The sequence below is a fragment of the Carassius auratus genome, unplaced genomic scaffold (genome assembly GCF_003368295.1).
Source record: "Carassius auratus strain Wakin unplaced genomic scaffold, ASM336829v1 scaf_tig00008518, whole genome shotgun sequence".
Taxonomy (NCBI): Eukaryota; Metazoa; Chordata; class Actinopteri; order Cypriniformes; family Cyprinidae; genus Carassius; species Carassius auratus.
In genome coordinates this window covers 1-27027 of record NW_020523948.1, presented here as the reverse complement: position 1 = coordinate 27027, position 27027 = coordinate 1, and the positions used below count along the sequence as shown (strand labels likewise).

Genomic DNA, 27027 nt, shown 5'->3' with positions numbered 1-27027 from the left:
CTCTGCATTTGCTGAGCCTGTAAATCTAGCTGCCGCAATCTAATATCACGATCAGCTTGTATCTCAATAGCCCGAAGCCGAATTCTTTGAGCCTCACACTCTTGTTTCCTTATTGATAGATCTAATTCCTTTAGTTTAAGTGCCATCTTTGGATCATCACAAGATGCAACACTTTTAGAGTCAAGGGGAAGCTCTTGATCTATAGATTCCCCAGCTACATCTTGTACCTCTTCAATCACCTCTTCATATTCTCTTGGCAAAATACCGTCACTAACTAGCTTCTCAAACAGTTCATCTTTGATAACCTTCTTAATCGCTTCTCTAGGTATTTCAATGTTAAAGAAATCAGCTATCAACAATAAATCTTTCTTTCTACAACGATTAAATTCTTCTGTTGTAGGGCTAAGTGTAAATGATATAAGATCAAAATCCATACTGTCCCTATCACAGAATTTCCTCTTTCACCAAAGTCAAAAATAGGCAAGCAATACACACAGAAAAAATGACAGTGATCATAACAAAGGCTTACCTCCTCTTTTAGTTGAAAAGGAACATAATGAGTATGAGGAGATGCCTACCAGTTGGACGAGCCCCCCAATTAATGTTACGTTCCACCCAGTCTAGGATAGGGGAAAGCAACATTAAAGAAAAAAAAAGTAAACAACATAACTGTGATACAACAATTTATTTGATGTAACACAAACAAGGAAGTATTAAGTCTTCAGGAGTGGATGAAAATCCCAAAGAAAATACAATAAAAAAAATGCCTCTAACTATTGCGGCCAAGTCTACACTTACCTTACAGAAATAAAAAGTAAATAAACAACAATATAATTCCCTTACTCCCTCTCTAGTTTTAAACAGGAGAAAATGATTCAAAAATAATAAAAGAGGGCACCCACTCCCTAGAACTTCCCGTTTTTGGATGTATATATTGAAATTAGAAGACACGTTTCCACAATTGGTATCAAAATAAATACAGAAAGAAATAAGTGTCTATATCAATGTAACAATGTTGACAAGTTAACAGCAAGGCAAAGAATTAAATAGAAAGGTTTTAACACTGATTCACAACTGAACAACAGTAGAGCTTAGAAAGAACCAACTATTAGCTAAAGCCCCAAACAACAAAAGAACCACGCGTCCCTCTCCCTTGAGCGCGATGAGGCTTTTAAACTTCGACAAGACCACTCCCCAAATGAGCATCCTTCATCCCAGGAGATCACCTTCACCTGGCTTTACCTGCACAGAAATAAAGGCATGGGGGGGGGGGCAACCACGACTGCCATCTAGTGGTTGGGAAGACATGTATACAAAATAAACTTAATCTGTAGAACGTAACATAGAATATAAAAAATATCTGTAAATATCTGTAATGAGGTCAGTTTTTTGACTAACCTCCGGCCACGTGAATACACAAAAAGGGGGCGTGGCCTTGTTGCGCTCCGAAGGAGAAGGAGGAAGAGTTGCGTTTGTGTTACAATTTATGTTTAACTCTGTTCCCGAAAATTATAATCCACATGTAAAACTATGTGCAGCACATTTTGCCGAGGACAGCTTCCTCAATCTCAATCAGTTTAATGCCGGATTCACACAAAGATTATTCTTGAAAGATGGAGCATTTCCCTCTTTGTCTGGAGAAGGCGTTGTTGATGGACCACAACCGGTAAGTGTATTTTATTATTTAAGTTGGTGCGTTTAACAGTTTCTGTAACTTATTACACAAAGGGCAATGCTGTTTAGCTTTGTTAACTAGATGTTAGGGCTGTGCAAAAAAACGAATGCGATTTTCATGTGCATCTTGTCAGTAAAAACGCTCCTGTGATTATAAGTACATCTCCAGCACATGCTCCTGCCCACTTGCTTCTCAAAAGTTCAGTCAGTCAATCATGTTTCCAGGAGGGTAGCGTGCGCTCAGCTGGTGTCGAATCACAACACAGGAACCGCTGGCCCAATCAGAACTCATTACGTATTTCTGAAGGAGGGACTTCATAGAACAAGGAAGTCATCAGCCCGTTTTTGTGACAGTGAAAACAGAGGTATACAGATAAGTAAATTGTGTGAAAAATACTTTTTTTTACACACGAAAAATGAACACGTTATATTGCACACTGTAAACACAATCAAAGCGAAAAACGGCACACTGTAAACACAATCAAAGCGAAAAACAGGACCTTTAAGATTGTAGTGTACAGTCAACAAGTACAACATTCTGTGATCTGAGTGAAACTGCTTTAAAAAAACAGAACAAAACTGCAGGTCAGGAATTTTTGATGAAAAGCTGATAATTGTTTGCTAGTGCTGTGATCTCATGTGACTGACAGGTTTTCCCTCCTTCACATCATCAGACGAGAGAAGAGATGTGTTAATGAGAGAAAGGGATAATTATTTTCATTAAAAATCACAAGGATACATTCATTTTTGGAAATAAATGATGTATGATAAATAAATCTGACTGTAACTGCTGTGGAGTATAAGGATACTAACTGTAGTTTCTCTAGCTTGAATTGTGTGTTCATCAGTAGATCACTGAGGTGTTTCACTCCAGAGTCTCCTAGTAGTTCATTCCTGCTCAGGTTCAGTTTTGTCAGGTGTGATGGGTTTGATTTCAGAGCTGAAGTCAGGATGAGACACTGTTTCTCTGTAATACTGCATTCACACAGACTGAAGACAGTAAGAGAAAACACAATGAATCAGAGACTTTATGTTCATGTGTGAGTTAAATTAATTTTGAGTAAACATCATACAGTGCAATAAATAAAATTTTGCTACACCTTGAATAAAAAATAAATAATTACACAGCCATAAAACAACAACAACAACAACAAAACTAGGATTTGAGGATATTAGTTACATTTCAAGTCAGGAGTATATTTAGTCAGGACAAAAAAAAGCTTGTGATTTGTGATGTAATTAAGACACATGATTAACTATAAAACACTTTACAATAAAAAAAAGTACAAATAATATATATATATATATGTTTAAATGTTACAAATCAAAAATTACAATTTACTTCAAGGCATGTTAAGATTGTAGTTTACAGTCAACAAGTACATTCTGTGATCATATTCAGTTCTTTTGTGAAACAATTTTTTTTTTTTTTAATGCACGTCAGGGAATTTATTTTTGATGAAAAGCTGACAATTATTGCTGTGATCTCATCTGACTTACAGGTTTTCCCTCCTTCACATTCATTTGTGGAAATAAATTATGTGCCCTGATAAATCAATTTTAAAAAATTGTTCAAAATTTGAACAAATGTTTAGATCCAATTTAAATTGAATCATGATTCATCAATGTTCCATTCTCAGAATCATTCAAAAGTGTATTAACAAACTTTCTCTAATACTTTACTGATGCCTTTGTTGAATTGTTTTTATAAAATTGTGTTCTCTGCAGCAAAATGTCTTGCAGGTCAAGGGGGTTGAATCATTTTGATTGCAACTGTATTATAACCTTCTTCAGTGATACTGGAGTCTATAAGTCTTCAGAAAGACTAAATAAATAAATCACATTAAAAACATTGAATATACTATTATGATATTAACATTTCCCATCACCCCAAAAATCTATCTGTTTGTCAATATTTATAAATGTATCTACACCAACACACCAATTTCACATTACTGACGCATTCCTTGTGACACAGCACCAGTTTACAGACCAGCTGGAGCTTTACATTGATTCATTTTATTTATTTATTTAAAGTTTATTTAACAGGGACCATACAAGCAAACACAGTTACAATACAAAGCCTGTAACTGATGTGCAGCATATAGAGATTATAGCTAGTGCTAATTTTCAACTCCTGTCCCTGGTTGGGCATTTCTAAGAACATTATAAAACAAATACTTATATAAAAACAAGAAATACTACAAATTTTGATTTGTCTTTAGCCACAGCTTAATCCTGGAAGTGAACTTTTTGAAGTCAGATATGGCCTTAATATCAGATGGTAATGCATTCCATAGCCTACAGCTCTTAACAGAAAAGGCAGTCTGTGCAAAGCTTGTCCTACAGTATGGTATTGTACAGTTATGATTTGTACTAGTTCTAGTAACTCTTTGGTTGTTCTGTATTTTAATACATTTACTAAGAGGCCCAGGTGCTAAATTAATAATACACTTGAAGATTAATTTTAGGAAACATAAATTACTAAAGCTTTCAAAGCTTAATATTTTATATTTCTCCAGTATGTGATGATAGCGGATTGGCTTTTTATCCATAATTTTTATTGCTCGATTGTAAAGTGAACCAATGGCGTTTTGTTGCAGACGGAGCTGCTTGCCCCCAAACTGTCATGCAGTATGAAATATGTGAAAACACCATAGCATGCATGTACAGTAAGGCTGCCTGATTTGGTATATAGTGTCTGATTAAATTAAAACAGTTTAGATTTCTTTGTATTGTTTTAGAGATTTTCTTGATATGTTTAGTAAAATTAAGTTGAGGATCTATAACCAATCCAAGGTATGTGAATTCTGTTACAGATTGAATTTTTCCATTTTGCAAGTTAATTTTAAATCTTTTGTTTAGATCAAGTTTCTTAATAGAAAAACACATAGAGACTGTCTTTGTAAAATTTAGCACCAACTGATTTTGATTGAGCCACTGTCCGACATCAACCATAGATGCAGAGAGAACATCAGCAGCCAACTCTGGTGACTTGGCGGGTGCATAAAGAACTGCATCATCTGCATAGAGCTGGAAGCTGGCACCTGAACAGTGTAATGGTAGGTCATTAATAAAAAGACTGAACAACAAAGGACCAAGTATGGAGCCCTGTGGTATGCCCCTTTTGATGTTCAAGAGTGAGGATTTCTCCTGGTCAACTTTAACACACTGTACTCTAGCTTGAAGATAAGACGCAGACCACTGTACTGCCTTAGTAGAAAAATTAAAAGATGACATTTTAGTTAAAAGTAAACTATGGTTGATTGTATCAAATGCCTTTTTAAGGTCAAGGAAAACAGCTCCCACCACATCACCCCTATCCAGTGATTTCTTTACATTTTCAATAAAACAGCAGTTTGCAATTTCAGTGGAATAACCTGATCTAAAACCAAACTGCTGTGGGTGGAGGAACTGATTGACTTCTAAGTGATCAACCATTTGTGTTGCTACAACTTTCTCAATAACTTTAGATAAAATAGGTAAAATAGATATGGGACGATAGTTACACATAGAGTCCTGACTTCCTGATTTAAATACTGGCACAATTACTGCTTTTTTCCATCCTAAAGGAAATCTACAGGTTCTTATAGAAAGATTGACAAGGTATGTAAGAGGTTTAACTAACACTGTTACACATGTTTAGATTAACCAAATTCAGACCTGAGTATCTGTAGTGTCTGTGAATTTCTCAGCAGACTGGAGATTTCTGTCACTCCAGAGTTTCCTATTTGATTCCTGCTCAGATCCAGCTCTCTGAGGTTTGAATTAAACGCTGATGCCAGAGCAGCACAACCTTCATCTGTAATACTGATGCAGTTTAACCTGTAGAAGAGAAAACACAACTAATTAAGATATTCATACAATTACACAAATAGCATCTTTAGCTACTACTTTTATCTGCCATTATTAGATGTGCATGATAGTACACTGTGAAATAATTTTTTTATTTGATAATTATACAAATACTTATATATAGTATTTTACAATACAATACTTAACTATACATAAAACACTACATATAACAATCAGCTTGAATGGATTTAAATTTTTAAGGATTGAATGATATATTCATTATTTTAACTATATACGTCTTAATGTCTTTACTTTCAAAAGTTAGGCCCTCAGGCTTTTATTTTGGTGGAAAACTGAACAATGACCTGTAAATGTCTGTGTTTAGCTCATAATAGGTTTATAAACACTTTGTTGTATAAATCTGGTGAAATCTGTTAACATCGTCTGCCAAACAATGTTGGAAATTACATTAACACAAAACAAGGTGAACCTTTTAAATTAATGTTATAAACTCAAAATAATTTGCTCAACTGCCTTTTTAAATTTTATTTAACAGCCATTTAGAACATCTTCTCTTCTAACTTAAAATGCAGCCTTTAATTAATTAATTGTACAGTCCTGGGCCGGGTTTCCCAATCATTCGTTATTGTTTCACGTGCTTTTCCCAATAATGCACTTAACACAGTTGCACGTAGCTGTGCTTTAAGTGATTCTTAGGAGTTGCTGTCCATTTAGAATAGAATGGCTCTTAATTGTAGTACATGATCGTTTATTGACATTAACCTAATGCTCCATTCCAGACAGACAACTTGAATATAATAACTATAACACAATACAATATTATATTATAGTCTATAATATTATAACAGTTATAACTATCTATAACAGTTAAATCTTCCCCACTTATACTTATGCAATAAAAATTATTTATTTGTTACATCCCTGCATCTTACTCAATCCTATTCCATTATAATTAATAGCACAATTGTTTAAACACTTATTTATTTATTTTTGTCTGTGTGTTGTCTCTGTGTACTGGAAACTTATGTCACTAAAACAAATTCCTTGTATGCACAAGCAAGCAATACAGCTCTTTCTGATTCTGATAATATTATACTTTACATAATAATATATAACATATTTTATATATTTATATATAACCTTAGGTAAAAAAAAAAATGTTAGCCTGAATGCACTCTAAGTCGCTTTGGATAAAAGCGTCTGCTAAATGCATTAATTTTAATTTTAATGTATTTATTTATATACAGTAGAGAGAGAGAGACGTTATTTCCGGGTCCAATACACAGCTGGTTTTCATGCACTTCAGCAAGGCATTCATATTTTATTTCCCAGTCTTTGAAGCATTTTCTATATCTTTTATTTATATTATTTTTTTCAGTCATTTATTTTAAATGTGTATTTCTATTTTTTCTGCCCTTTTTAATTATTTCATTTATAAATTAATTAAAAATAATAATAATAATAAAAAAACGAGTCATCAAGTGTACTGTAACGCACAATAAAATTCTTATATTATAATCACATTGCACTTGAATCAAGTTAAAGGTGTAATCTGCTTATTGTCCTGCAGGTGATCACATAAATCGTAAGATCGCATTTATGAACTTCTTAGGCTTACAAAGCTTTTGGGAAACCTGGCCCTGATGACAAGTATAAAATATTTTCAAATCTGTGAAACTGTGGTGGGTCACTAGAGTCTGGGTAATTCATGTGATAGACTTTTAAAATACTTACTTCAGCTTTTCCAGTTTACACTGTACATTTTCCAACAGAGTCGAGATGATCTTCATTCCTGGGTTTCCTAATTTATTCTCACTCAGATCCAGCTCTGTCAGATTTGAAGGGTTTGAATTTAGAGCTGCAGCCAGAACATGACAACCTCCTTCTGTGATACAGTTGTTCTTCAGACTGCACAAAGAGAAAACACTTCAGTTTTCATTTGAATATTTACCGGTATGTTTTAACTGACAGTTGACAAATACTGCTGATAATGATACCAAAAGTCAAAAGATTTTCTTTTTCGGTCAGCAATCTCTAATACAAGACACATAAAAAATAGAAGCAAGAATTAAAAAAAAATCCTTATAACAATAAAAAAATGTACATCAGTGTGCAGAGTTGACAGTGTTTATCCTGCAGTAAAGCAGCATCTGAATCACTCGTGCAGAACATGGAGATCCAGTGATCTCTGTCTACTCGTCGTGCCTGGATCTAGACTTAAAGTTCAAAATAATTGTTTTAAGAGGGTAACTACTAAATATCTCATGTGTTTTTGCTTATCTAGTATCTTGATATAAGAGCTTTTGGATATTTTGACTAAAAACAAAACACTAAGTACATTTAGCTGACGCTTTTATCCAAAGCGACTTACAATTGCTATATATGTCAGAGGTCGCACGCCTCTGGAGCAACAAGGGGTTAAGTGTCTTGCTCAGGGACACATTGGTGTCTCACAGTGGATTCGAACCCGGGTCTCCCACACCACAGACGTGTTTCATATCCACTGCGCTAACACCACCCCACCCAGTAAGATAAGCCTTTTTTCAGTTTGTCTTTTACTTCTTTTTTTCACCAATTATGCAAATGTCTAGCTTGAACTATTAATTTATGAATTGAGTATTTGCAATTAAAGGACCAATTCTGTGGCAAATGATCTAGGTCCATGTTAACAGATGGACCTGAATTCTAATCAAACACTAATGATTGTCACAAAACTTACCTCAGTGTCTCTAATTTGCAGTTAATATTCTTCAATCCAGTGCAGAGCAGCTTCACTCCTGAATCCTGCAGATTATTATTGTTCATGTTCAGCTCTTTCAGATTGGTATCTGATCCAAGAACTGAAGCCAGAGCTGGACAGCTTTTGTCAGTTAAGCCACAATCATTTAACCTACAAGAAAAATAAATAAAATCAGTTAGATGCATACAATACATTTGTTATATATATATATATATATTTTTTTTTTTTTTTTTTTTTCAAGAATCGGCTTAAAACACATCTCTTCCATCTTTATTTGACCCTCTAACTTTAACATTCAATATTCTAATTATATTCCTTTCTAATCTTTTTGTATTATTTTTCTTTTAATTTATTATGCAATTATATGTGTGTGTGTGTGTGTGTATGTGTAAAGACCTCTAACTAGCTTGCTTTATTCTTTTTTTTATTCTATCTGTTTTTTATTTATTATATTATTTGAAATCCCATGCTACGTGTACCGTGTTAACCTAACTGAGACTTGTTATAGCTCTTATATATCATTGCTCTTTTTGTTGTTTTTGATTGCTTCCACTGTCTTCATCTGTAAGTCCCTTTGGATAAAAGTGTCTGCTAAATGAATAAATGTAAACGTAAATGTAAATATATTAGAATTGTATTGATTCAAATTTCCTACATAAAACAAACTAGCATACTTGAATAAAACATGTAAATGAATAAGTTTTTTAACATTAATGGTAATGAGTTATACATTTAAAAGTGCTGCTCTATTATCTGGATGAGTGTCTTGATGTGGAGAATCTGGAGGTTTATCATTAATGCATTGAGATTATGTGAGAGTACATCTCCTGTATAGCGGAAGTTGTAGAAGTTGAACTGCATATTGGAGTAGAAATAACTATGAAACAATGTGTTTTATAATAACATGATGTGCTTATTCTGTAGCTAACTTAACTCGGTCGGTTTTCCAAAATGCTACGTAAGCCTATGAAGTTTGTAAAAACGATTGTACGACTGATCTTAATATCATGGTCTGTTTCCCAAAAGCATCATAACTTAAGTAGCACTTGAAAATCATTGTAGATCTACGAGTGCTCTGGAGTAATCGTTAAGCCCTAAGTGCATTGTAAGAAGATTTATGTGATCACCTGCAGGACAATAAGCACATATTTAACTTAATTCAAGTGCAATGTGATTATAATATAAGGATTTTATTTTGCTTTATTGTACACTTTATGACTTGTTTTCTTTATTTTTTTATTAATTTATAAATTAAATAATTAAAAACGGCAGAAAAAATAGGAATACACATTTAAAGTAAATGACTGAAAAAAAGAATAAAAGATGTAGGAAATGCTTCAAAGACTGGGGAAAAAAATGTCAATTACTTAAAAAAAAAAAAAAAGTGAAAGTGACATTCAGCCAAGTATGGTGACTCATACTCAGAATTCATGCTTTGCATTTAACCCATCCAAAGTGCACACACACAGCAGTGAACACACACACCATGAACACACACATGGAGCAGTGGCCAGCCATTTAGGGGCAGCCAATAGGGGGTTCAGTGCCTTGCTCAAGAGCACCAAGTCATGGTATTGCCAGCCCAAGATTCAAACCCACAACCCTAGGATTAAGAGTCAAACTCTCTAACCATTAGGCCACGATTTGCTGAGGTGCACGAAAACCAGCTGGACCCGGAAATAACGAAAAATCTCTCTCTCTCTCTACTGTATATAAATAAATACATTTAAATAAATGTATGCATTTAGCAGAAGCTTTTGTCATGATCCGGTCACTACATATCTTTTTATTCACACAGACTTTCAAACGACATAGTACACACTGGACTACATTTCCCATAAACCCCTGCCTAGGAACTCATTATTGAACCACACCTGTTTCCTATCAGTGACACTATAAAGGTTTCACTCATCCACACTCACATTGCGAAGTCCTGTTTAGTTCTGTCTGGCATTTCCACACATTTTCCTAGTGTTTGTTCCTTCTGTGTTTGACTTTGGATTGTGTACACTGACTTTGATTCACTGCCACCTGCCTCGACCTTTGCCTGGTATTGTTACTGATTTCTAGATATCCCTTGACACTCTTGATGCTGTTTCTGATTTCTGTCTGTCTGACCACTCTATAAATGAATACTGCAATTGGATCCTAACGTCTCTGACTCCACGCTTAATGCCCCCATTAATATATACATTCTAATAGATGACATTTCAGCACTTGACAAATGGACAGCAACTCTTAAGTATCACAGCTACGTGCAACTGTGTTACGTGCATTGTTGAATTGTCACATGAAAAAAATAACGAACGAACGGAAAACACTCTTAAGCTCTAAGATCGATCATTATCGGGGAAACCCGGACCAGCTCGTTTTCCCGAAAAGATAATTATTTACAAAAAACCAATGTAAATCTAATAAAACAGCATTGCACTTTAATTCAAATTTTTCTAGTCCTTTGGAAAGAAAACAAAGTTAAAGAATATGTGTTTTGATTTAACCTTAAGAGATATATACTAGGGTTGGGGGGGGGGTACAGTATAGTATCGCAATATTTTCCACGGCAATACTGTATTGAAACAAGGATGCCAAGTATCAATCTTTTAGGATACTAATTGGTAGAATAATAAAATCAATTTCTAGACAATCCACTAGACGGTGGTCTAAACTTATGCCCAGCCCCCCTAAAAATTATTTGATTAATTAATTAGTGATCGCTTCAGTCCCCTTTAAAATCTCATTTGAGACGGTGGCAAGCTGCATCAAGTTCCGGCTCCTCCCCTGATCTGAGTCTGCATGGATTCAGCGCGTTTTTCAATCCACAGGGGCGCCGAGCAGAGCGAACATCAGAGAGTACAAGGTGTGTGTGTGTGTGCGTGTGCGCGTGTGCGTGCGTGTGGTGTGTGTGTTCTCGCATCCAATACCAGTACGTCTTCGCTGCGTTCACTTTCAGCCTTTATCACAGTGTGACAGATTTTTTTTTTCTTCCAACAAAAATGAAGCGATTAACACCCATGAAAACATACTTTAGAAAACGATCATGATTTATTTTAATTTACTTTTTGAAATTGAAAACATATTATTGTGTAAAATAAATTATTAATGACACACATCATTGTCTGAAAGTACTAAATGGCACAGAGAGAGAAACATCATGTGGAGTTATTTTGTTTTCTATTATTAAACATAATTTTGTATTAAGTAATAATTAATCATTAGTGTATCATGATACATATATTAGAGTAAGAGTAGGCTAAAGGGATCTGTGATTTTTTTTTTAAGTAATTGATTTATAGAAGTGGCAAATTGATAATGATGTTATTTTTAATAAATATTAATAAATATAGAACAGATTAAACATATTGCCAATAGACAATTACATTAATACATGTTTTGTCTATATTCTTAATGAATATTAGCTGGTTAGTTAAATGATTTGAAATGAAATAAATGTTCAGGGGCTGACTTGATGTATAACCAACCGTATTGTTGATTATAAAGGCTAAAAATTAATAATAATAATAATAATAAAAATAAAATATAATAATTTATATTTCATTGTAGATGGATATACAACATTTTTTTTGTTGTGCGGGAGTAGATCTGCAAATGAGCAACAGTTAGGTGAGAGTAGAACAGACATCCTCACACACACACACACAATACCACTGTGTTCCCTAGATTCATTGCAGTCATTGAACCCTTATGTTGTTTTAATTTTCTGCCAATTTCCACGTACATTTCATAAGAAAAAGCAGTGGTATCATCAAAGGATAAACATGAATGTCCTAATACTGAATCAGGAAGTCTTTATTGTAAAAAAAAAAAAAAAAAAAAAAAAAAATCTACATTCCCAATTCAAAATTTTCCAGTGACTGGTCACATGTAGAAAACTGTATTAGTTTTTTTTTTTACAGTGTTATATATGGCTCAGTCAGTACTCCTACTCCCATATATGAAATACAGGGAATACAATGGAATAGTGGATTGCAATAAGGTTAGTAGTATACAACCCTACCCTAATAGTAAAATAATATTTTTTAATCATACCCTTATTGGGGGCTGAGCCCCCCTAAAATCAAAATCTTAGAATCGCCCCTGGTAATATTATTAAATAATGTGTGTGTGTGTGTGTGTTCACTGCTGTGTGCTGTGAATTCTGAGTATGGGTCACCATAATTGGCTGTTTGTCACTCACTCACTAAATCAGGGGTGTCCAAGCCTGCTATGTATCAATGTAGATTATTTTAATTTAAAGATGAGAACAAAACATGACAAAATATATTAAATGACTTACAGAGCTCTTTTAGAGGTTTTGATGACTGGTAATAATCTAATGAGACACTCGTCTGATTTCTTGAATTTCTGAAGCTCAAACTCTTCCAGCTCCTCCTCTGATGTCAACAACACAAAGACCAAAGCAGACCACTGGGCAGGTGACAGATCAGCAGATGAGAGACTTCCTTTGCTAAGGTGGGTCTGAATGTCTTCCACCAGAGTTTGGTCGTTCAGTTCATTCAGACAGTAGAACAGATTGATGGATCTCTCTGGAGACAGATTAGACTCTAATTTCTGCTTGATGTACTGAACTATTTCCTCTTTGCTCTGCTCATTTCTATATTTATGTGTCAACAGACCCTGTAAGAGTCTCTGATTGGACTGGAGTGTCAAACCAAGGAGGAAACGAAGAAAAAGATCCAGGTGTCCATTATCACTCTCTAGTGCCTTGTCCACTGCAGTCTTGAGCAAATCAATCATGGTTTCACTTTTGTTTTCCTGTTCTGTAGAGTCTTGATCAAACACATATTTCTTGTTGATTTCTAGAAACAGATGTGCATAAAGGGCAGCAATAAACTCTTGAATGCTCAAGTGAACGAAGCAGTACATGGTACCAAGAGTGATCCCTGTTTCCTCCTTAAAGATCTGGGTACACATGCCTGAGTACACTGATGCCTTATAGACGTCAATACCACAGGCTTCCAGATCTGTGTCATAGAAGATCACATTGTTTCTTTCCAGCTGATCAAATGCCAGTTTCCCAAGAGAAAAGATGGCATCTTTATCCCAGGAAACATCTGGTGTATGTTCTCCATCATACTTTCGTCTGCTCTGCTGGATCTGAAATCTGAGGAAGTGTGTGTACATTTGTGTCAGAGTCTTAGGACTGTCTTCAGTATTTGACTCCTGCAGTGTTTTGGAGACATCATCAGCCTGATTGTTTTTCACAACATTATTTCTTTTCTCCTCTAAAATGTTCTGGAGAACAGTGGCTGAAATCCAGCAGAAAACAGGGATGTGGCACATGATAAAGAGACTCTTTGATTGTTTAACATGATCAATGATTTCTTTGGCCTGATTCTCATCCGTGAATCTTTTTCTGAAGTACTCCTCCTTTTGTGCATCATTGAATCCTCGTATCTCTGTCAGCCGGTCGATACAGTCAGGAGGAATCTTACTGGCAGCTGCTGGTCTGCTGGTGATCCAGATGAGAGCAGAAGGAAGCAGATTTCCCTTGATGAGGTTCGTCAGGAGAACATCCAGAGAGACTGGTGATGAAACATCAGACCACGTCTCATTATCCTTAAAGTTTACAGGAAGTCGACATTCATCCAATCCATCAAGAATGAACAAGACTTTAAATTGATTTCTTCTCGTAAGGTTCAGTCCTTTTGTCTCTGGGAAAAACTGAGTTATAAGGTCCATCAGACTTAGTTTTTCTTTCTCCTTTAAGTTCATCTCTCTAAATGGAAGAGGAAATATGAAGCTGATATCTTGATTTTCTTTTCCTTCGGCCCAATCCAGAACAAACTTCTGCACAGAGACTGATTTTCCGATGCCAGCAACTCCTTTTGTCAGTACAGTTCTGATCTGCTTGTCTTGTTCAGGTGCTTCAAACAAATGTTTGCACTCAACCTGTATCTCCTGTGATTCATGACGTCTGGAAGCAACTTCAATCTGTCTCACCTCATGTTCAGTATTGACCTGTTCACTACAACCCTGAGTTATATAGAGATCTGTGTAGATGTTCTTCAGAAGTGTAGAGTCACCTTGCTTTGCAATTCCTTCAGACACACATCGATACTTCTTCTTTAGGCTACACTTTAGCTGATGAATGAAGACCAGCTCGTCTAAACACAGGAATAAAATACACAGATAGTTTAGTCTCTAGGTTTGATATGTACAGAACAGAAAGTGGAAGTCTAAAGGAAGTCTGTTGTTGGAAGAGACAGAGCAGGTTATGAACATAATATGAGAGCCATATGAACAGCAAATAATCTTCCTGTGAGTCATAACAGTGATTGTGGAAGAGAAAACAGACTGACACAGCACTCGAAGCAGTGATTACGAATCTCTTACTTTCTAGAGTCTCAGCAGCTTCATCTTGTTTCATCTCTCTCAGGAAGTAGAGCGTGAGATCAAGAGCTGCTTCTTTCATACTGCATCTGTTCTCATTAAAGTCCTTCACAAAGTATTGCATGTCCTCTTTTTGTAAAATTTTCTTAAACATGTCCAGCTCATTTTTTAGAAAATTGATTATTTTCTTCTCAAGATGCTACAAACAAAGCAAAAAACAAAACAAAAAAAAAAACAGAAAAAAGAACAAAATTAAACCAAATCCTTTATTAAACCATTCATTTAGTCCAAATTCTATGTTCAGTAATTAAAAATATTTCTAAACAAATTAAACATTGTCAAGTAACCAAGTTGTTTGTTATAAACATTTATGAAATCTTTTTCCTACCTGGAAGATTCCTAGGAGTTTGTCTGTGAAATCCTTGTGGTTCCTGTTAATCTGGAAATCTGAATCTAATGTCTCATATTGCAGCCTGTTAAAATGGTGAATAAAATTAAATGTGGTTAAGGCAAAATATTAGAGAAATATCATGCCATTTTTTAAATTGAGGATAAATAGCTATAAACTGCAGCTATAAGTCAATGCAGTTAAAGAGAAGGCTCTATTTAAGTACTAGTTTAAGTTTTCTGTCCTATAAGAAGAAAATTAATTACACAAATAACAGAAAAAAACAACAACACAGTATTACAGGGGGCTGTTTCATAAAAGATGCTAAGAAAAGCAGAGGATTAAAGTCCCAGACTTGAAATAACCTAACAAATCAATCGGGACTACAGCGGTTTCATAAACGACAATTTGACCCAGGTTCAACGAGTCAGGATAATTTGATGTGCAAGCTTAAAAGGCTTTAATGGCTTCTTAAGCAGTGCATAATGTCGATCATGGATCAAATGAAGTGAAGTGACATTCAGCCAAGTATGGTGACCCATACTCAGAATTTGTGCTCTGCATTTAACCCATCCGAAATGCACACACACAAAGCAGTGAAGACACACACACACACCCAGAGCAGTGGGCAGCCATTTATGCTGCGGCGCCCGGGGAGCAGCTAAGTCGTGGTATTGAAGGTGGAGAGAGAAATGTACATGCACTCCCCCCACCCACAATTCCGTCCGGCCCAAGACTAGAACTCACAACCCTTCGATTGGGAGTCCAACCCTCTAACCATTAGGCCACGACTTCCCCTATCGATGCACAATAGCAAACAGCGATAATTAGAGATGTTGTACTTTCCTCTGTGCATAACTGACACATCACAGTAGGGCTGTGCAAAAAATCGAATGCGATTTTCATGCACATCTCACCAGTAAAGACGCTCCTATAATTAGAAGAATATCTCCAGCATGTGCGTTCGGATCAGGGTTACCAGGTTTTTACAACAAATCCTGCCCAGTTTCTTCTCAAAACTAGTCCAAAACTAGCCCAATCATGCTTCGAGGTGGTTCCCCAATAAAAATTGCTTCCCGGGGTTAAAATATACGTTTTTTAGCAGGGTTGCCTTGGTAAAAATTCGCATTTTAGGGGCTAAATATCACGTTATTTGTATTGGGGTCACTTCGACCTGCGGACATGAAAAGCAACCTCAGACTTGGCAACACTGGTTGGCTTTTACTTCACCGATTCGTAATTCACTGACAATCTACAAAAAAAAAAAAAATCAATGTTAAAATAGCAGGCGATTCTTTGTCGATTTTGACCTTTTGTTTCGCTTTAACTTATTTTTTATTTATAGTTAAGCCTATATTATTATATACTGTGATTAGTGACGTGACATACAGCCAAGTTTGGTGATCAATATTCAGAATTTGTGCTCTGCATTTAAGCCATTCAAAGTGCACACACACACACACATGTAGCAGGGATATGTTGTTACACCAGATTATAATTCATTTTATATATATATATATATATATATATATATATATATATATATATATATATATATATATATATATATATATATATATTTGTTTTTATTATTAATTGTTTTGGGGCATTTTATTTTGAAAATGTTGCGTGCTTTTATTAAATATAGTATGTAAGTCGGCTGATGTCATACGTAGGTAAGGCATTCAAAACGCAGCGCAATCGGAAGTTCGTCCTCTTTGCTTCAATGCCATCAGAGAGGAGAGGTACGATTTTCATGAGCTCCGTTCATTAAATGTTAAAATGTGTTATAAGTGTTCATGTCATGTCTGTGTGGCCAATACGAGAAAGTATTCTGTGTAAAGAGTGCTCTTTACTGGTGAATAGTGCATTGCGTGAGATGGCAGCAAAGTGTGTGCGTTCCGTGTGTGAAGGATATGTTAGCGGCTATGCGGCTAACATCTCAATTAAGGAATATTTATATATAGATAAATATAAATTGATAAATAATAGATTGAGATGTTTAATTAAAAAGATGTGTATGTATAATTATATTTTCTAAACTAAATATGTTTTAGTCTTTAATATATTTTTTATTTTGTGCACTTAGGAGATATATTTTATATATATTGTATATTGCATTCATTGTTTGATCTGTGGTTAATTGCCTGGGGTACTTAACATGTATTTTGTTGTTAACAGGCATAATTAAGAGCTGTTGCAGATAACAGTACGTGTGTCTGTTTGCTTGTTTTACTACACAGGTATGTTAAATAGTATTCAAGAAACACTGTAATGCTGTTTTGAATTATTGGTATATAAGAAGGACATGTTTGTGAATGTATTATTATATTATATGACTTATTTTATTATTTTTATTACTCATACTATTATATATATATACATTCTGTATGTGTGTTGTAAAGTGTGTGTATGTTACTCTTTGCTTCAATGCCATCAGAGAGGAGAGGCATAATTAAGAGCTGTTGCAGATAACAGTGCCTGTCTGTTTGCTTGTTTTACTACACAGGCACTACATTTAAATCCTCATCAGTTAAAAACCAGCTTTGTGTGGACAATTATTTTATTTAACATCCATAAAACACAACGCAGAGGAACAACCGCTACAAAACTGGTGCCGTGACCCGGATTCGAACCGGGGATGCTGAGGTGGTGTGTGACTACCGATGAGGGGGTTGGAGGTGCTTCTGTCATCTGTTGCTGTTTCTTCGGTGGAGTTCGGACGTCTGACGGATTGAACTGTGTCTAGGAGGAGACTGCTGACGTACGGTGTTGCAGAAATTTAATGCTGAAGACGCAGGTGTGCGATGTACAGACTGTTGAACTGGTGATTTGTGTCTAAGGTGGATCGAGTGAGCAGCGTGCTGGATCATCGAGGAGTGTCGCCGCCTAACTTGTTTGACTGAACTGTAAATAAAGGTACTTCACGTCATCAATTGACTTTTTTTGACAGGGGGATTAAAAAAAAAAAGTGGACTGTGCTTTATATGAGTTTTAAGGTCATATATATTTTTTTCTGTTTTTTTTTCTTCACTTTTCTAAATTTAAACGGTTTCTCTTACATTGATTTATTTGTTTTGTTAATATTTTTGTTTTGACAGTATTCTGATGCGTCCGCGAAATGGCTGCTAAACAAAGTGATTTGTGGTGGGACAACACGTTTACAGCTAGTAGGGTGTGGGGCAGTCTTTTGAATGCGCCTGACAGAGCAAAGCTGTTTGAAGATCCTGAGTACTGTAGTACAGGTCGGGGTAGAGCAATTGGTCTTTCCCCCGATGACAGAGTTCAAATGTGCGGTAGTCCAATCGCTGCAGCCAGTAACTATGAATTTGCTCCTCAAGAGTCAGAAATGTCTGGTCAAATGAGTAACCTCATAAGACAAATTGGTATTGAGATTGGGCAATCAATTAGAGAGTATGATGAGGCCTGACTTTTCTAACCATCCATCTGCTAGAAAGTTACAGGAAGGTGTCAGTGGTCATGTGACTGACCCCTCTAATACTACTGTCATTGACGCGTCAAAAATGAACTTGATCCTGAGAGCTGAGGTGTCCGCACCACCACACTTTCGAAGAGATAGTTCAGACAAATACTCAGTCCTGGAATGGGAAGACATGATGAGGGTATATTTGAACAAACTTGATGTGACAGAGTCTGAAATTGTTGATGAGATAATGAACAGAGTTATGGGGCGGGCCAGAGATGTAATGAGAGTATGGTTGCGCAATGGTTCTACAACTCCAACTGTTGATTCTGTATTTTCTGTTTTGAAGCAGCACTTCGGGGACCAGAGCAATTCAGGTATTCCTTTAGCTGACTTCTATTCTGTGAGACCATATCCCAGGGAGAGCGCTTGGGATTTTTGGATAAGACTAAACAAGGCAGCGGATGTTGCAGAGCAAAGTTTAAGATGGGAAGGGAGATCCCTGGATAACAGGAGCAAAGAGGTGGCTGTTATGTTCATTTGTAACTGCCCTGACAAAGAGTTAGCTTTCGTTTTCATGAGTAAGCCTGCACAGTCATGGAATGCATCTGAGGTGCAGGAGCAGCTTGACGAGTTGTTAAGGGAACGCAAGTTGACGAATCACACTGTCAAACAATTCACCACGGTTGTCTCAGAGCCAGACGTGGATGTGCCTGTCTCATCCTCTAAGTCTGAACAGGGTGGGGGCGTAGCTGACGAGAATGCATTGGACAAAGTCCTGTCTTTGCTTGAAAAAACGTTAATGTGCAACACTCAGTCTGTACGAGGCCCCTGGCCTAAACGAACGGCAATAAGATTCGAGAGTGTAGAGTGTGTCAAAGCGGTGAGCACAGCACGACTGCTCATTGTAAAATGTATAATTTGTGTTTCAAGTGTTTTGCGGCTGGACATGCGAGCTACAACTGCAACAGTCATAGAGTAACGTCCAGGGTGGGCTCCGGTCAGCATGACAAACTTGCGTCTCAGGGAAACTAGACAACTCCCTTCGGGCAGAGGGCGAAGTGAGGCTGTGTAGTTCCTCTGAGAATGATTTTGAGTCTGTTTATTCCTTCTTCTGTGAGAGTGTTGGCAAAACAAAAACAGTCATTTTCCAGAACAGCATGCAAGTTGATCAAAGTAACAGTTTATTTTATACAAGTGTGTTACTACAGGACAAAGTTGAGCTTCGGGGGATGTTGGACAGTGGCTCCATGGCAACCACTCTGAGTGCGGAAGTTCTTCCTCAACTTGGAGACGCTGGGGTGCTGGACCGGGATATCCTGAGCTCTTCAGATATTGTCTTGGTGGGTTGTGGTGGCAAACAAACTACTCCAGATGGTGTGTGCAATCTGAAGCTTGAAGTGTACGGGGTCAGTTTCATTGTCCCAGTTCTGATTGTAAGGGGTCAAAAGGACCCAATCATACTTGGCACAAATGTCTTGAAACCTTTAATAAGTCAGATGAAGCATACGGACCAATTTTGGAAAGTGGTAAAGAGACCTGACTCGATTGTGCAATCTGAAAATGGCCAATTTTTACGCATGCTTTCTTGTATCGAGAGATGAAGGGGCGATTCGATTCCTGACAGGGTGGGTACTCTGAGACTGAGGTCAGCTGTGACACTCCAGACAAGGAGCGAACATCTTGTTTGGGGTCGTTTGCCTCCAGGGTCAGTACTGTCAGTAGGGAACACAGTAGTCATTGAGCCCAGTACTTCACGTTGTGCGCACCGGAATGTGCTGATTGGAAGGGTTGTTTCACCTTTGTGGGGCGATGGCTGGCTTCCAGTAAAGATGATCATCCCGACCAATGCAGAAATTGTGTTTAGGAAAAATGCGAAGGTGGCCGATGTGTATCATTGCGTCGCTTTGAAGGACCTCGATCAAACCACTGACAGAGTGTTTAGTCAAAATGTAGGTGCGGTACGTTCTGACAAGTCACGTGGTAGTCTTACTATGGGTGGCTCTACATCTGGTGCAAGTTTGACAGGTAACAGCAGGTTGGACGACCTGGGGCTGAGCGACTTGAATGTCGGGGATTGTGAAGTGTCTCCTTTTTGGAAGAACAAGTTAGTGGATCTCATTGAAAAATATGAGTGTGTGTTTTCCAGGCACAGTTTGGACTGTGGCGAAGCTAAAGGTTTTTGTCATCGTATCAGAGTTACAGACGACAGGCCCTTTCGTCTTCCATACCGGCATCTTTCTTCTTCTCATTACTTGAAGTTGAAAGAGACTTTAGATGAAATGGAGGACAAGGAGATCATTAGGAAGTCGAGCAGTGAGTATGCGTCACTATTGGTTTTAGTGTGGAAGAAAAACGGTGACTTAAGGATATGCACCGATTTCCGATGGTTGAATGCATGCACGGTGAAGGATGCTCATCCTCTTCCTCACCAATCGGATGTTCTTGCAGCACTGGGTGGGAACGCGTACTATGTACTATTTAGTACTATGGATCTGACTTCCGGGTACTATAACATCCCATTGCACGAAGATGACAAGAAGTTCACAGCATTCTGTTCGCCAATGGGGCTCCATGAATACAATCGTTTGCCCCAGGGACTCTGTAACAGCCCAGCAACATTTATGAGAATGATGTTGACTGTGTTTGGTGACCAGAATTTCTTGAGCCTTCTTTGTTATTTAGATGATTTGTTGGTTTTCGGAAAGACAGAAGAGGAGAGCTTGGAAAGGCTGGAGATGGTATTTCGGCGTCTAAAAGACCACAATTTGAAATTGTCTCCTTCAAAATGTAGGTTCTTGCGGAAGTCTGTAAAATTTCTGGGTCATATTGTGTCTGAAGAGGGGGTGGCCAGTGATCCAGCGAAAATTGATGCCATAGTGAATATATCTGAGAAGGATTTGATGGAGAGTGATTGTGTTACGCCATCAGCGAGTAAAATCAGATCCTTTTTAGGTATGGTGGTGTACTACCAGCATTTCATAGAAAATTTTTCTATGCTGGCTAAACCCTTGTTTCAGCTGTTGACAGGGCAGAAAAGACCTAGAGTGGGGAGGGGTGTAAAACGACTGAAAAGAAATTTTCTCCAACAGATTGGACTGATGACTGCAGAGCAGCTCTGGAGAGTTTGAAGTCTGCCTTAGTGAGTCAGGTTTTGCTTGCGCACCCAGATTTTTCAAAGCCGTTTCTGTTGTCTGTGGATGCCTCCACTAGTGGGCTCGGGGCCGTTTTGTCGCAGGTTCAGGAGGGTTGTGCCGTGGCAAGGCCTATTGCCTTTGCGTCAAAGTCTTTGAATCATGCACAGTCGAAGTACCCAGCAAACAGACTTGAGTTTTTGCCGATGAAGTGGGCTATTTGTGATAAGTTCAGTCACAGGCTGTGGGGACACAGATTTACTGTGTGGACTGATAATAACCTACTCAAATACATCCTCACAAAGCCCAAGCTGGATGCATGTGAACAACGGTGGGTAGTGAAGCTGGCGCCTTACGATTTTGATATCCAGTATATCCCCGGACACTAATAGAGTCTGTGGAGTGCACTAATGCTGATGAGAGTGAAGCTATTGGTGACACAGGTTTGTGAAATGTGACTCTGAGATGTCCGGAGCACCTGTGTGTATCGCAAATTCAGACAACTTGCCAACTCTAATTAATTCTGCAGCAATTCTGGCTCCCATCGGAGCACTTTACCGGGTTACCACCGCAGCTAACAAGCATTCTACCGTCGCAGCTAACATGGATACTACCGTCGCAGCTAACCTGGATATCACCAGCGCAGCTCTCCGGCTTACCATCGCCCTTAACTTGTAGACCACCGCCACAACTCATCTGGCAACCACCGCAGCTCACCTGGCTACAACCGGCGCAGCTCACCTGGCCACCACCACAGCTAATCCGCCTTCCACCGCTGCTAATATGGCTACCATCGGCGCAGCTTACCTGGTTGCTGATGGTCTGCGGGACCTGCTTATGTCGATCAGAGGCGCTGTAGTAGCGGCGCACCGCTTGTGCGGTCGGCTCTGCGGGTGGGTTTGGGCCTGGCTCGTGTGGACCGGATGTGCCGGGTCGGTGGCGCGCCAGTGGCTTCACCCATGGGTCTGCGCCTTCAACATGTTGCCCAACAATCGGACATACATCTCGATTGGAAACACCCGGACACCAACGCAGACATGGCGAGACCAGCACAAGGTACCAGCAAAGCAGCACAGACTTTAGGCGGTAAACGCCAAACGATATCAACTTCATTGGGTATAAACTGCAGCAATGAATACAACCAAGTTATGATAACTACAGTCAAACACAAAAACCCAGTTTTCAAGAAACACAGAGCATTAAGAATTTTTCATACTATAAATCAGGCAAAGATAATGTGGGATCCATGCTGTAAACCTAAAGGGCTACTTGGTGGACACCTAAATATTAGAAGCATGAATCCCAAACGTGAACAGTTAGAGCATCTCTTAATTCAATCAAATATTTCCTTTCTAGGATTAACAGAAACATGGTTAACTTCTTCATCACCTGAGGCAGCAATAATAATACCTGGTTACAATGTTTTTAGAAAGGATAGGGGTCAGGGGAAGGGAGGGGGGGTTATATTATATGTTAACCCCTTTACGTGCAAACATCGCTGACGGCCCCAGTTTATTATTGTTTCACTTTCACAGCACATTAAACATCACTGTCTTACTTCATCTGGACAAACTGTGCATCAATGGAAAGTTTAAAGACTCTAGCTTCGATATTTGACCAATATTTTGATAAAACATTGTTGCAGTGACAGATATTTAGTGATTTATGTCAGGAGTGCAAAATAATAAATCCGTATTATGCCACATTTTACATTTTGAATAAAAATTCAAAGCTCACTCATATTCAGTCACGTCAGCAGCGGTTTATGTGTCTTCACAAAGACTCACTGAACAGCGTCAATAAGGATTTTTAGACCAAAGATGCATATCTGCGGAGATATATGGATATATTTACTGATGTTTGCTTCATATTTCTTCAGACAGAATCGTCATTTCTATTCATTTTCCACGGATTTACACGATCAGATGATAAACAGCCTCTCCCAGCGATCTGTGTGTGCGTGCAGTAGTCACAGCTCGTGCGGTGTGTGACTCAGACTCTGATTGGGTCTTTCCAACGTCAATCTTAGAGTTTCATATCTGGACACCGCCCCATCGTGTCACATGCTTCCTGCACACTTCCTGGTAGTTATCTGGCCAAAACAACACTGAAACACCTCTGTACACACACAATATCCCAATAATAAACCCGCGATTACGATAGTAAAGCTTGGTATGAGAATTTCTTGAGATCTGGGGCGTTTTTATAAAAAAAAATCGAAAATGTACATCGGAAATGCTAACTTGTGCAGCGATGAAAAAGGCTACAAATAACATATTTTTACAACAGTAAACGACCAAATTCCACCCCTGATCGCTAAAGGAAGTTATTATAAACACTCGATCGGGGTTTAAAGTGAGTTTTGAGTAAAAGTGTACTAATAATTTCATAAATTGTCAGATGTAGCTTGATGCTAACGTTAGCACCAATGCTACTAATAGCAGGTGCTTTTCTTCTTCATAATTCATTTTTGTCTCAATAATTCACGTAAGGTCGTAAGAAAATTTTTGTTGTATTTTTATAGTAAGACTTTTGATAAATAATGGCTAATGCAAAGAGAGACTGAAGTGAGATCGCTGCTTTGTTGCTTTGTAAAGCCTGAAAAACCACAATCAAGGCTAATAAAGGTGGAATAAAAACAAAAGAATAATGATAAAAGAATAATGCGGATAATGTGTCATACTTGACGGAGGTGTGAAAGAACCATTTGGTGAGAACAATACAATCATGATTCGGGCAGTTTTCAACAGTGAAACATACACAAAGAGCACAGGAATGTTTACATGTGAGATCTTACAGAGATGACAAGGGCCATAAATCAATCTGATTTGCCTTCTCTAAAAACACACATGACATGGCCTTATTCAGCCAAGTGATGATATCTCAGATCATTATTTAGTTCTGTGTAAACTTCATATAGCCAAAATTGTAAATTCTACTTCTTGTTACAAGTATCGAAGAACCATCACTTCTACCACAAAAGACTGCTTTTTAAGTTATCTTCCTGATGTATCCGAATTCCTTAGCATATCCAAAACCTCAGAACAACTTGATGATGTAACAGAAACTATGGACTCTCTCTTTTCTAGCACTTTAAATACAGTTGCTCCTTTACGCTTAAGAAAGGTTAAGGAAAAACAGTTTGACACCATGGTATAATGAGCATACTCGCACCCTAAAGAGAGCAGCCCGAAAAATGGAGCGCAGCTGGAGGAAAACAAAACTAGAGGTATTTCGTATTGCTTGGCGGGAAAGTAGCATATCCTACAGAAAAGCATTAAAAACTGCTAGATCTGATTACTTTTCTTCTCTTTTAGAAGAAAACAAACATAACCCCAGGTATTTATTCAATACATTGGCTAAATTAACGAAAAATAAAGCCTCAACAAGTGTTGACATTTCCCAACACCACAGCAGTAATGACTTTATGAACTACTTTACTTCTAAAATCGATACAATTAGAGAGAAAATTGCAACCATTCAGCCGTAAGCTACAGTTTCACATCAGACAGTCCACTATAGACCCCCTGAGGAACAGTTCCACTCATTCTCTACTATAGGAGAGGAAGAATTGTATAAACTTGTTAAATCATCTAAACTTACAACATGTATGTTAGACCCTATACCATCTAAGCTCTTAAAAGAGGTGCTTCCAGAAGTCATAGGTCCTTTTCTGACTATTATTAATTCCTCATTGTCATTAGGATATGTCCCCAAAACCTTCAAACTGGCTGTTATTAACCCCTTTGCGTGCAAACATCGCTGACGGCCCCAGTTTATTATTGTTTCACTTTCACAGCACATTAAACATCACTGTCTTACTTCATCTGGACAAACTGTGCATCAATGGAAAGTTTAAAGACTCAAGCTTCGATATTTGACCAATATTTTGATAAAAACATTGTTGCAGTGACAGATATTTAGTGATTTATGTCAGGAGTGCAAAATAATAAATCCGTATTATGCCACATTTTGAATAGAAATTCACAACTCACTCATATTCAGTCACGTCAAGAGCGGTTTATTTGTGTTCACATAGACTCACTGAACAGCGTCAATAAGGATTTACAGACCAAAGATGCATATCTGCGGAGATATATGGATATATTTACTGATGTTTACTTCATATTTCTTCAGACAGAATCGTCATTTCTATTCATTTTCCACGGATTTACTCGATCAGATGATAAACAGCCTCTCCCAGCGATCTCTGTGTGTGCGTGCAGTAGTCACAGCTCGTGCGGTGTGTGACTCAGACTCTGATTGGGTCTTTCAAACGTCAATCTTACAGTGTCATATATGGACACCGCCACATCGTGTCACATGCTTCCTGCACACTTCCTGGTAGTTATCTGGCCAAAACAACACTGAAACACCTCTGTACACACAAAATATCCGAATAATAAACCCGCGATTACGATAGTAAAGCTTGGTATGAGAATTTCTTGAGATCTGGGGCGTTTTTATAAAAAAAAATCGAAAATGTACATCGGAAATGCTAACTTGTGCAGCGATGAAAAAGGCTACAAATAACATATTTTTACAACAGTAAACGACCAAATTCCACCCCTGATCGCTAAAGGAAGTTATTATAAACACTCGATCGGGGTTTAAAGTGAGTTTTTAGTAAAAGTGTACTAATAATTTCATAAATTGTCAGATGTAGCTTGATGCTAACGTTAGCACCAATGCTACTAATAGCAGGTGCTTTTCTTCTTCATAATGCATTTTTGTCTCAATAATTCACGTAAGGTCGTAAGAAAATGTTTTGTTGTATTTTTATAGTAAGACTTTTGATAAATAAGGGCTAAATGCAAAGAGAGACTGAAGTGAGATCGCTGCTTTGTTGCTTTGTAAAGCCTGAAAAACCACAATCAAGGCTAATAAAGGTGGAATAAAAACAAAAGAATAATGATAAAAGAATAATGCGGATAATGTGTCATACTTGGCGGAGGTGTGAAAGAAACCGTTTGGTGAGAACAATACAATAATGATTCGGGCAGTTTTCAACAGTGAAACATACACAAAGAGCACAGGAAAGTTTACATGTGAGATCTTACAGAGATGACAAGGGCCATAAATCAATCTGATTAGCCTTCTCTAAAAACACACATGACATGGCCTTAGAAAATATTTCATAAAATTCACAGTTTTTACAGATTCGATTATGAAATTTTTTTATGAAGTCTTGGAAGACTTGTGGCCTTAGCTACACTGTGTTTTCAAACTCATTTCCTACATCAACATTTTTTTAAATACATTTAAAACATATGTTTTTAATATTTTTTATTTTTGTTTTTATGTTTGAGCTTATATATCTCTATTATCATAACAGTCTGAGTGATTCTGATTCCTGAACAGTAAACTTTAAAGTGTCAGCTTTGTGAACAAAGGTTGATTATCTATCTAGTCAGAAAGAATCATGAGCAGAAACCTTTTTATTTTGGGTATGTAATTTCGGTCTCCATGCCAAAAAAGGGGGGTTACTAGTAAGGGGTTA

The 27027-nt window shown here is 37.4% G+C and overlaps 1 protein-coding gene across 1 annotated transcript; it reads right to left on the bottom strand.

Moving 5' to 3' along the window:
* Positions 1–5320: 5320 nt before the first annotated feature.
* Positions 5321–13173, bottom strand: LOC113072073 (NACHT, LRR and PYD domains-containing protein 3-like). The gene is made up of 4 exons (XM_026245213.1): positions 12525–13173; positions 8210–8380; positions 7225–7398; positions 5321–5499 (listed from the first exon to the last, which is right to left on the bottom strand). Exons 1-4 carry the CDS (start codon positions 13160–13162, stop codon positions 5322–5324), a joined length of 1161 nt encoding a protein of 386 aa, XP_026100998.1. The 5' UTR covers positions 13163–13173; the 3' UTR covers position 5321.
* Between the last annotated feature and the right edge of the window lie 13854 nt (positions 13174–27027).